The sequence below is a fragment of the Passer montanus genome, unplaced genomic scaffold (assembly GCF_014805655.1).
Source record: "Passer montanus isolate IOZ18808 unplaced genomic scaffold, ASM1480565v1 scaffold69, whole genome shotgun sequence".
Lineage (NCBI taxonomy): Eukaryota > Metazoa > Chordata > Aves > Passeriformes > Passeridae > Passer > Passer montanus.
Genome location: NW_024372036.1, coordinates 1,043,688 through 1,056,499, shown reverse-complemented (window position 1 = coordinate 1,056,499; position 12,812 = coordinate 1,043,688). Strand labels below are relative to the sequence as shown.

Sequence of the window (12,812 nt, the reverse complement as noted above, 5' to 3'; positions counted from 1 at the left end):
GGGAGTAAGAAATGCCTGTAGGAACCCACCCAGGGATGCTGCAGATTCATTCCCATCACTTCCAGAGATGAATTACAGCTGAAAACCAGGGAAAATCCAAGTTGGTTTTAGGTGCAGCATTTTTGAGCAGGGCAGACAAAGGCAGTAATGTGAAGTTTTCAACCTTCCCTTCTCCAGCAAAAGAGAAGGTGAGGAAAACCTCTCATTATTCGAGTGAGGAATAGGATTAAAATCTATCAGAAAAGCTTAGAAAGGAGTAATTAGATGCATTAATTAGACTACTTCATTTAACTATTACTAAATAAATGAGGAAAGTAATAGACAACAATACTGAATAATCTTAAGCAAGATGAAAACCAGTAAAATTTTAGAAGATAAAAATATTTATATGAAATATAAATTTTTATATGAAATGTAATATTTTTATATAAATATGAAATATTTGTATAAAAACTAGTAGAAAAGTAATGGATCTGTTTACCACTGAGTTTTGGAAATACTAAAAAAAGTAAGCATATTGGAAAACTAGGGAATAATTCCTTAAGGATGGCATTAGGACACTGGGAACATTTGATTTTAAAGAGTTCTTCAGATTTTGGGGTGGAAAAAAACCCAGGAAAGTTTACAAAAGCCCCATTAAGATTTTAAGGTTTATCTTGGCAAACTTATAGGAGGGAGTATAAAATGTAGAGATGTGCAGCAGGCAGAAATTACTGAGGTTCCTTGTAGAATTATTCTTTCTCTGAGAAGCCCAGTGGCTTGGTAGCAAGGAGATGGTGGAGAGGGAAGGGTCTGACTGAGTTTTTAAAAATAAAAATTTGAAACACTTTGAAAAACTTCTAGAAAGTAAAGGAAGCAATGTGCTTTTGTTGAAGTTGTGCACAGTGAGTTTGAAGATACATCACAAGGAATAGTCTCTAGATCATTTGGCTAAGGTGTGACTAGAAAGGTTTCTTCGACATAAAATATTTGCTTACTGAATAGATATTCACATTTATTTCAAGGCGAAATGTTGTGAAGTAATTATGAGTGCATGAATCCTGCTAATTGCATAATAAACACAAACCAGGAAAAGAAAAAGCAAACAGCAGAGAGTCCTTTCCCCATGAAGTCAGCATCAATGTTCTGCTTTTTTACTGACATAATGTTGTAGGAGAGAGTGGTCTAAATAAAAAATGGGTATAATCAGACTAAAACAGTAGCAGAGAATAATTTGATATTGTTTCAAAGGCTTGATCCCAATGACAAAATTTCCCAGGAAATCACTCCTGCAGCTCCCCTACCCACCCCAAACACTCCAGGGTTTTTCATTAGTTTCAAGACTTTTAGATAGGAAAAACCATATTACTTTCTGTGCCTCATTGCTCTCTGTGCTCTGTTACAGAGAGAGAGCTTACCATATTCCCCTCTATCACTGTCACTGCTTTTAATGAAGGGATGGGACTATTTTGAGGCTAAGAACGATTTATTGCTCAGATAAACATCAGTCTCAGAGGCTGTGAGATTTTAAAGGAGCACGCATTTGGCCACAGCTCAAGAGCAGTCACAAGTTCTTTGTTACAAGGCAATATAGAACTTTCTTACCCAATAAACAGCTGCCACAGTGTTTATTTTGCTTTTCTAACCTATCACCTTTACTTAATTCTGCTGCACTGTGGATACTTTTATCCAATGAGTGCTATCTCACATGCACACAAATGCTTCTATTAGAACTTCTAAACTCTAAACTTATTCTATACAACCACAGTCCTACATTAAAAACCCTTCACATATGCTTCTATTATAACTTCTAAATGCTTAGCTTATTCTATACAACCACAGCTCTACATTATAAACCCTCTACCATCTTATCAACACAGTTTCTCACTTACTTAAGTCATATCCTTACAACTACAGAAACATAAGTTTATGTTTTTTCTGATTAATGTCTGTGTATTGTATTTTTACATCAATCCAAGCTTCTCTCAAGGCTGCAAATCAAACCCTTCCATGTCTGCGGAAGTTTCTGTATTTCTGATTCCCACCCCCCTCTTTTTCACACTTCCCATCCAACAGCTGTCACCACAAAATACCGATGAATCCCGCTTAATTGGCGCCTTTCAAAGTAATTACACCTCCTCACCTCTGACGATTAATTGGCTTTGGTGCTCCACGGCTGCTGCGTCGTTCCTGGCTATGCAGGTGTAATTCCCGTTGTGCATCAGGGAGAGGTTGGAGATCCTCAGGGAGCTGGTGAAGTCGATGTTGTCGATGGTGACGCCCAGGCTGGCGGGGATGGGCCGGCCGTCCTTCTGCCAGGTGATGGTGATGGGCAGGTCCCCCGAGACCACCACGCAGGGGATGAAGACCCTCTGCCCGATGGAGAAGCGAGGGAACTCGAAAGGCTGGATGAAAGGTGGGACTGGAAGGAGAGAGGGAAAGAGGGAGCTGTTGAAGCCACGGCCTTGTTAATGGAAATTACATAATGGGGCAGATGTGCGGCATGGGATTGATAGTTTAGGATTTTAGCTTTTCATATATTTTTAATATTTCCATATATTTAAAAATATTTGATATATTTTAATATGAAATATTTTAATATTTCATATACATTTTAATCCTGCAATTCTTTAGTGTATAGCTCTCCATATACAGTCCCAACTACTGCTTTCCTTGTCTGGTCAGACACAACAATTCCTCTCCAGGCCTGGGAATCAAGGACACCTCACTGTCTCATGGAAAAATGTAAACAAAAGTGAGTTGGGGGCAGCAAACTTGGGGTAAATGACTTCATTGGCTGAAGCTGTAATTGGAAAATTAATGCCCGATATGCAAATGGACCAAACTTATAAAAGTGTGAAAATCCGTGACCCATCATTCATTTTAGGTGTAGTCCCTGGGGGAGCTTTGTCTGCCCTAAATGTACCTGAAGGCCCTTCAATAAATATAACCACTTTTTATTCCCTTAATTTTGTCTGTCCTTTGTTTTTAGGTAGCCCCAACAAGGCATCAGGATGTTCAGAATCTATACCTCTGACAGCTGTAAAGCATTGTTTGGCAGGAAAAATCACATTTTTGAAAACACCTTCTCATTTCTTAGCCAGTGCATTAGCAGAAATGACAAGCAGGGGAAATCCTGGCTTCTAGAGACACCTGAGCTCAATGGCAGACCCTTGCAAAAGGATCAAGCAGCTCTTCTATAAATCACAGCACCACCACCCTGAGCTTCTCCAGGCCTGCCAGCAGTGACATTGCCAGGAAGAACTCAGCAGCTTTCAAGGTCTGGTGGAAGGGCCTTGCTTCAAGGTCATGGAATAGACCTGGAAGAGGCTCCAGCTTTGCTTCTGGGATGTGATGACAAGGAGCGCGAGCTTCCTTAACTGCTTCTAGCACTTATTTCTTAATATTTTAAGTCACAATTCTCACTAAGATTACAGGAAGGGGAATTATTTGTAGGACAGCAAATTAAGGTAAAACTGATTTCTAATCAGAGGGATGGTACAAGGCATGAATGTTCAAGTTGGCATTTAATTTCTGCTAAGCATATTTGGCCTGAAAAATATTTTTTTCTTTCCTTTTCTTTTTTTTTTAAAAAACATATTATTCTCAGACTGAACCAAAAAACATGAAAGAAATTACCATATTTTCTACCAAAGTAAAGATTTCTACTTCTTAAAATCATTTTGTTTACAGGTATTCTTAATAAAAGCTAGTGAAATGGGTAGTTAGATTAAATAAACATAGGAAAAATAATGGGGCTGCCATGTTTTCTGTGGGTTGTGGTTGGAATGTTTACTAAAAAATTGGTAAATTGAGAGGCAAATACTTGTCCAGATGAAGGAACCAAAATCTTCTGCCCTTCTCAGGGGAGCGTTCAAACAAAACCAGGGCATTGATCTCACACTGGGTTTTATCAATCACTCCTAAAAGGGCTGCACAACCAACTTTGTAAGCAGCACTCAAATCCTGATTTATCAAAAGAGAAAGTTCCTAGAGGTTATGCACCTCAGATTTAGAGTGCATTCTCCTATTGCCTGAGAGATCACTTACACATAATCTGTACTACATTGGAACAGGGAAGATGGAAGGACACCCAGGGCAGAACATTTATAGTGATCGATATGTTTGAACTCCAGAAGAAAATGGAGTTGGTGGCTTTATCTAACTGTATTTCTTTTGTCCTTTTTCCCTTCAGAAATTGTAAGGTTGTGGTTTCCCCAGAGTTGAAGCAGAAAAAAAAAAATCTCTCAAGTGGTTGCAGTGTGTGCCTGTGGACTTCCCCAGCAGCATTTTTCCTCCTCTGCCAGTGTCCTATTTCTGGGATGCAGGACAAGTGTTGCTGGCCACTGAGTAGCTCCAAGCATTTCCTTTGATCCAAATATTGGGTCCTCCATTAGGAGGAAGAAAGTTCATCAAGCATGGCCAGCAGGTCAAGGGAGGAGATTCTGTCAAACCTGGAGAGAGACAATTTCCAGGGCATGGACAAGGGATGTGGGGAATGGCTTCAAACTGCCAAAAATTAGGTAGTAGGAAGGAATTGTTCCTTCTGAGGGTGGGCAGGCCCTGGCACAGGGTGCCCAGAGCAGCTGGGGCTGCCCCTGGATCCCTGGCAGTGCCCAAGGCCAGGCTGGACACTGGGGCTGGAGCAGCCTGGCACAGTGGAAGGTGTCCCTGCCATGGCAGGGGTGTCACTGGATGGGCTTTGAGATCCCTTCCAGCCCAAGCCATTCTGTGATTTATAATTCCATGATTCCAGGCCCCTCAGAGTCTAAGGCCTTGTTCAAAGCCGTGTTCAAATATTAGTGCAGATTCACCTCATGGTGCAAGAGGTTGACAAATACAAATTTGGTATAAACTCCACAATTTCCAGCACAGTCATGGTGCCAATTCATGAGGGGAAGTTATGACCATGCTCAGCTGCCACATAGAGGTGACATCGGGGACAGGACAACATATTTCATCCTTTCAGGCCTTCACTGGCTTTTCCCAAGAGTGTCTCACTGGATTTGGGAAAAGTGCCACTGCCATCCATTTTTCTCACAGGCTGTAAGACTTTTCCTGGCTGCCATCTCTCCAATTGCTAAAACCTGTCCTTTGGCATTCAGAAAACCTGGTAGATCAGGCATAGAAATAAAAAGAAACTTGGTTTAAATTACTGTGTTTATTTGAACTTTGAGCACTGGAAAGTACCTGCTTGTTCACTTGGGGACTTTAAGCTGTCACAAAATGAGGCAAAATACCTGCAGCCTCTTGGAATTACCTTAGCCCAGCACACTCAGTCACAGGGGATATCTCACATTCTTTGTACATCAGCAGAAAAGAATTCTCCTAGCATTTATTGACAAGCAGTTCATAATATGAATGGGAATGAGAAATTAACTGAATGTGTTTTTGAAAACCTTTTGCCATAAATTTTCCCCTTGATGAGGGTAAATACCTGCTAAGTGCCAAATCCTCCCCTTAACTGTGGTGCCCAGCACATTTCTGGCCAAATCCTTCCCTTCACTTCAGACATCATTACGGAAAAATACACTAAAATTCACAACAGGGTGGCAAATTACTTCTGTATTTTCTGCTGAGTGTGTGAGAAATTTGAGCCAATCTTTCACAGACAAGATGATATCAAAAGTCAGACAAAATATTGCCTAAGGATTATAATGTGCATCTTCACTCTCCATTTCCCTGATGAAGAAAACAGGGAGAAAGATCATTAGGTGACATTGAAATGTTTTTCAGAAAATATTGATTTGCAAGGCAGCATTTACCAGCTCTAAAATATAAGTAGCAGCCTGCAGAGTATTTCAGAAATTGGCTGAAATATTTTTAGGCAGCACATTATGCTTCTATTCAGGTTTTTAAGATACAGAGGAAACCAACATTTCTGCTTCATAAAATATAATGTATATTCAACCTGCAGCGGCTTGCAGTCCTGACGAGGAGCTTATTTTAAAAGCCAGTGTGTAATTTAAAAATCAGTACTTAGAAGAAAGTAAATAGTCTTGCAAAAACTTTGAAGTATTGAGGAATGTTTTTCAGCTCTGGTATTCACCAGTTTAAATTGGTAAAGTAAGTTTTTGATGAGGTATCATAGGAGATAAGCTTTCTTTCTGTTCATTTGAAGGAGGAAATGGCCACCAAAACAAACCCCACCTATTAAAAATGTATGATGATATTCAGCAAATAATTTCTGAAATATAAAATTTTCTGTCTCTATTAATATCTGCAGTAAAAAGTAGAGATATATTCTCAGTAGAAGAAAATATCAAGTTTGATTAACCAACATGAGGAGGTTTTTTTGCACACTAAAGCTGTACCATTGCCAAGCAGCACTAAAAAAATAAGAGGGGTATATAGTACTTTGAGAGAGAAAATTTACAGTAGGCCAGATGTATTTAAAATCTATTTTAAATACTTCAATGTGTGTTTATGTATTTTCCTTCCCTATACATAGCTTTAGTTTGACCATATTTCGGAGTTTGCATTTGATTTTTTTTGGTGAAATTATGCTATTTTATATATAAATTGTTCCATCTTAACCAGAGAGAGAATAGCCTTTGTGCTTGTGTCCATAGAAGGGATATTTCTTTCTCTACCCACAACGGGCTGAAAAGTGAAAATCTCTGCTTCATGCCACCAAGTGCTGTGTCCTGGGAATGCTTTACTGATGAGAGCTTGAATTAAGTGTCTATTTAAGAAGAGGAGCATGGGCCAGCCTCATTAGTGCTAATACAGGAAGATTTAAATTATGTTTTTGTGCCCTAGCAAGGTCTTCTGTACCTCTGGGGGACTGTTGGAAAGGAGGGCAAGGAGGGCTTCCACACTGCTCTCCATTAGCAGAGGAACATCCTTAATTTCTTGCCCTCTGTTCCATGGGAGTTTTGCTGGGAGGTGATTCACTAAGACAGAGCATCCTGCAGATCTGCTGTTTCCTGCAGCAGCCAGCTGAACACGGTGTTCTGCACAGCAAAACGAGAGTCATCCTCTGTTTTATCATTATAAACAGCTGCCTGATGGGTTTTCTTGCAACAGCACTGTTGCAGGGGCTGTGACTGCAATATAAAATACTGTTGGCAATGAAAATTTATGGATGATGCAAAATCACAGCCACCAGGCTATGCAGTTGCTTAGGGCAGCTGTGTGACCCCAGATTTCGTGCACTGCAAGTGAAAAAGCCAAAATTATCTTGTCTCTGCACAAACCCCAGCCAAGGGCAAGCAATTTTTAGGTTTTCACAGCCATCACAGTCCCCACTCCCCTTTCCTGCCATCCAACATTCACAGGCTCCCTGATGTTGTAGTGGGAGCTTCTCCAAAAGGAGAGAGCATTTAAAATGTTGTGTGGGAACCAAAAGTGCTTTTAAGTCATGTTTCATCCATCCGTGGAACCCTCTCCTTTCAGCCTCCTTTGTGAGGAGAAAAGTGCAAGCCCTTATCATCCTGAAACACTCTGCAAAGCTGGGATGGTGGGGAGCTCACTTCCCTGCCCAAGGGGATGCATTTGCTATTTATTTGTAAGAGAGGAAACCTTGATGTGAAGATAAGACAGCAGCTGCAGTATTTCCATGGAACAAGCTGATATCTTCATTGGTAAAGTGCTTCCTAATGAAAGGCCTCACTTTTGGAACCTGCTCCAGAGATATTGCCCTTGTTCAGCCCCTACCTGATCTAAAGTGAATCTTTGTCCTCAGGTATCAGTGTGAAAAGTCCAGCTAAATCACTGGAGCCAAAAGGTAATTGACAAAAAAAACCCAAAAAACAAACAAACAAAAAAAAAAACCAACCCCAAGAAGAAGAAGAGCAAGAACATGCCTTTTTAAAATCTGAAATAAACAAATCTGCACTTTAAGAGAGAAGAGGGCCAGTTTTTGATAAACAAACACATACATAGTATATAAAGCATCTTGAACTCCTTAACTAAGATACTTATTGAAGTATTCAGGCTCATTTCACATTGTTTGCATAATTCACAAATAAATGCATCCATCACAGACATAAATTGTTTTGAAAGATAGAAGACTGTGAACAAATCCAGGGAGTTTTAATTTAGATTTAAGTGAAAAGTTTTAGATTCGTGCATACTAATTCTTCACCATGAATTCTGGGTTAGTAGTGAAACAACTTTAACAGACATATTTGGGTGACAATTTCTGTAGTGTCAGGGGTGAAGTCATTACAGGAGTTACATCAGAAGTGTACTGGTGCAAAGTAAGAAATATCCAGATGATACTTGTGATACTTTAAAGAATGTAAATCAGGTATTTTAGTGCAAAGCTAACCTTAAGCTGCTGCATGCTGATTGGCAAAAAAAAAATAATTTTACACAGACCTGTCAAAAATATCAGCCTGTTCCAGTCTTATCTTCAGGAATTTCTACAGGTTAGACACACTTTAGACATCCCTATCAAAGTGCACATTCCCTTAAATCAGGCTCTGCCACTGCTTGTCCCCCAAAACTGCTCCCCATGCCCATGATGTGACCTGAGAAGAATTCCTAAGTGCATTTCCAGGATGTTTTGCACCATGGCACATTCTCATCCACTCTGACCACAGGGCCCTGGTTGATTCCTGTACGTGACAACTTCAGTCACTTTGAGAGGTCTGAGCATTTCTTCCCAAGGAAGTTGTGACAAGTTTGAAGGCATCCAAAACCATAGAGCATGGGGGAGTGGAAAAAAGGCAGAAAGTGATATAATGGAATAAAGATCTGAAAGACCAGAAGTGTTTTTTTTCTGATTTAATCTATTGGCAGAGTCAGTCAGTAGGACAGATAAGATCTGAGATTTGTGCACGAAGCTGAACTCCCACTTGCCATAATCCACACTTTCAGGCTAAAATATGCACAGATTAGCAGACTGATTGAGGAACCCTGAAAAGATTTCCAATGATGTTTTTTCCCCTTTTGTGCCTGCATATTTTTCACTATCTAAACCAGCCCTCCCTGAACTGATTTGCAATGCAAATTCACCAAAAGTAGTTCAGATATTAGAAAAAGCTAGACACTTCCCAGGAAAGATGAGGAGAGTCTATTCAAAGAGTTGCAAACGTGAAGCTATTTAGAAGCAGCCCCTGTTTGGTTTGCTTGTATTCCAACATGAAACAAGGCTGGTACAATTCCTTTTTGTGGTTCACAACAGGTGAGGTGCTCACTTTACATACAAGAACCTTTCTAAATCAGTGAAATACATAAACTTGACAAGATCAGAAACAGTCCTTTTGAACACCACACTTTTTATTTTAATGATGCTGTACCCTTCCCTCTCAGGGGCTTCTTTTTCAATTAATTCCTGTTGGAGAAGTGTGAATAGCAGAAGGCTGTTTACATGAGAATGTGTCCCATGAGACTGATGACAAGAAAATCATCACTTACTACTGATGGCTTTTACTATAGCTGGAAAAACTATTACTATAAATTGCATAATAAAAAAATGGAGATAATAACTCACTCCTGTTCTTAAAAGCTCTGAAATCTACTAAAATGCTGTAAAAGAGATGCTGCTATTATTAACATCTTTCCACTTTAATGTGGGGGTTTTTTTCAATGGAAATATAAAAATTAGAGATAGGGTGGGTAATATAATCTCTTTATTTGTTTGCCAACACTTCCCATGATAAGACTATTTTCATTTGCTTGCAGTTTGACTTTTGTTTGGGTAGCAGATTTCCAGGCCAGGTGTCTGCCTCAGGTTGAGTCATTTCAGCTGGAAGGTTTCAGCTACCATTCTTTGGCCATTTCCAAGAATGAGGTGGCAGAGCGGGAAAACTGAGACATGTTAAATATCAATTCTACCATAAAACCAGAAAAAGAACAAAACAAAGGTATTGTGAGAACCTAAGAAGTCTCACTTGCCCCATGGATTTAGCAGCATGGATTTCCAATTCAGATGATGGCACCAGCCTCAGATGTTTTTACTACATCTATAAAAAGTCATCACAGTGGTGCCCAAATTTTGCAGTCTGAGCAAAACCAAGTCAATAAATAAACAAACCACATCAAAAATTATCATATGTGGAGAGGACATTTGCAGTGACAGTGTCCAAGCAGCACTGAGCACATCCCAGCACTGCCTTTCAGTGGCTGAGTCAGCCTGGTGAGATTTCAGAAATCAGGGCAGATTTGTCACTCCAGTGCTTGAACTTGAAGGATGGCAGAGAGGACTGGAACTGAAGGCTGGGAAAAAGGTTGGGGTATCCAAAGGGAAAGGGTAGTTTTGGGTCTTGAGAACAAGGCAGTGTGGAAATGAGAGCTGAGATGATAAACACTTTTGAGCTCAGATTGATTTTGGAACCCAGAGAAGAAGAGCCAGGACTTGGGAAAGGAGGAGCTGGGGACAACTGAGGAGGCCAGGTCATTCTGAGAAGGAATGAACAGAAAATCAGCATCTTCTACAGAATATTCTTCTCTTTAGGATCTCTGACTCCAACAGTTCTCCGCCTTTGGCAAATGTGCACAAACCCCTCTGGCAACCCACAAGAGCTGGGCTGAACACAGAACAACAAACTGGTGCTGCTAAGAATAATTCTGTTCTTGGCAAGGACGTGTGCAGTATCCTTAGCAAGGCTAATCTCAATTATTTCTCATGATGGCAGTAACTGCTGTTCCCACTTTGCAGGAGGCAGGGGAAAGGGGTTCAGTTTACTTTACAAAAAAAGCTAAAAATAAAATTACACCTAACATAGGCCAAAGCAAAATGTGCTGAAAAGGTTTTATTACAGTTGCAAGGGTGAGTGGTCAGCAGGTGTGGAATACAGAAATTAAATATGTAAGTTGTAGTCTCCCTCTGTTACTTGTGCATTACAGGGTGGGTAGTTTGCATGGCTTTCTGTCAGAACTAAGAACTGGCTAAATCATTTGTCTAAATACAAAATAAAATAATGCCAAGTTGGCTTGATTTCCAAAAAGCCCTGTTAGGACTCAGGCACGGTTCCATGGGAGTTAAATCTGCCAAGCAGAAACCTGCACCTTCTCCTGCCAGCTCATGCACTCAGCTCCCAGCAGCCAGCTCAGGGGACTGCTGCCTTCCAAATCCAAATTTTGGGAGAGACAAGGGGAAGGCAAGAGTTTGGGGGAGAGGGCAGGGCAGGAATGACAAACCACATTTCTGTGGGACAGAGTTATTTGGAGCCTGCAGACCTCTGGCATAGGTGGCAATGCAGAGGAGGGCAGCAGTTATTCCTAAAAAATGGAACAGATTTAATGTGGTGTCATTGATTCTTCTGATCAGCAGGGCAAAGAAGCAGAGGATCTAAGGTCAAATAGCACAGAAGTGCCCAGCTCCCATGCTTTTGGCTTTCTCAGGTGGGACGATGCACAGCAAGGCTTTGAAAATCCCTCTCAGGTTTTCTGGCAGCCAAAAGTTCATTTAAAATTGTTGTCAAGAAATGTTCTGTTCTCCTATCTGTGACCTTATAATGATTTCTGAAGGATGATTTAACTTTCATTAGGATGTTTGCAAATGTCAAAATACTCTGCAGAGTGGACAGCACTCTTGAATTTGATGGCATGCTCATGGTGTTGCATGTTTTTGTTTAAATGCTCTTTAAGCAAGTCTTCATCCAAGCCAGAACCTCACATGCTGGAGGATTTGGAAAGTGGAAAGTAAATGTGGCAGAGGGCTGCCAACTCTAAAAACCAGTTGTTTGCCTAATGCAGATAAATGCTGCCCCGTAGAGCCAAATTCTGCATTTACCTTTGCCACAGATCTGTCAGATAAAGCTAATTAAATTACTTAAATCTGTCTTTCCCAGGGGGTTGCTAAGCTGGGTGACGTGACTGCTCTGAAGGAGGAAACAGAACTCTCAGGAGCAACTTCATTTCAATGGGAGCAGAGCTTTGAACATATAAATGCTAAATAAAGGCAGGTGAACTGGAAAAATTAAGCTCTAACCTTCTGAAATTGAATATACATAAAAAGTGTGATATTTTTGAGTTCAGTTTGTGCCTTACTGACATTTTTCCTGGTGACCCAGGTGGCTTTTGAAAATGAGCACATTGTTTCTGAAGCATTCTGATACCACAGAGATGATAAATTCATGAGGAAATTAATAATTATGTCCTCAAAACAGAACACGGACAGGGAAAAAAATCCCACTAAGTAACAGCTCATTCAGTATCATCTATTCTGAGTCACCCTTCAGGTGAATGGTTTGAGGTCACCCACAAAGCTTGTAGCAGAACTGAGAGCAAAGTAAAGGACTTGTATTGAAGATGAACAATAATTCTCCCTCTGTTTCTCTGGGAAAAAAAATTATACTGATGGTAGGAGAAGCTGAACTGTAAATAAGGATATTTGAGCATTGATTTTAACTCCCCTTACAACGTCATATTTCAGGGTACTTTTAATCTCCAGTATGCAAGCTGGGCCATGTTTTGTATTTTTTTGCTATCAAATAGAAGTGCTTAAAAACTCATCCCATTAGCTTTGCAATCTATAAAATGAAAAGGTAACACACACACACACATTAATAATATTTTAAAGCAGCAGGCCACTTTTGACTCCCCACTAGTATGTTAGACAAAATCTGCTGTGGCACTGCTGACCTCAAGCTACAACAGCAGAACATTGAGAACTGTTCAGGTCTGACCTAAAAACCTCACCTGTGACATTTTGGGCTTTGCAGATGAAGCCAGGCTATTAACCTTATTTTCAAATTACAACATCTTTTCAAGGCTTGGAGCAATATGGTCTAGTGAGAGGCAGAGCCCCACCAAGAAAGGAAAATGATTGCCAAAAGTTACAGCTCAATCCAAATTGCTGGAGCTGGCAATCTCCTTTCTGGGGGAGGAATTGTCAAGTTGGAAACTGTAACCTAATGGAAGAAAAAGCAGTATTTCAC

General features: G+C 40.3%; 1 protein-coding gene across 5 annotated transcripts in view; it reads right to left on the bottom strand.

The window, feature by feature from the left end:
* Positions 1-12,812, bottom strand: part of DSCAM (DS cell adhesion molecule) — a 439,507-nt gene that overhangs the window by 156,705 nt on the left and 269,990 nt on the right. For all 5 annotated transcript variants that reach the window (XM_039729460.1, XM_039729462.1, XM_039729461.1 and 2 more), the window contains exon 9: positions 2,123-2,401. In XM_039729460.1, coding sequence (XP_039585394.1) covers positions 2,123-2,401 — 279 coding nt within the window. The remainder of the gene's footprint in view (positions 1-2,122; positions 2,402-12,812) is intronic.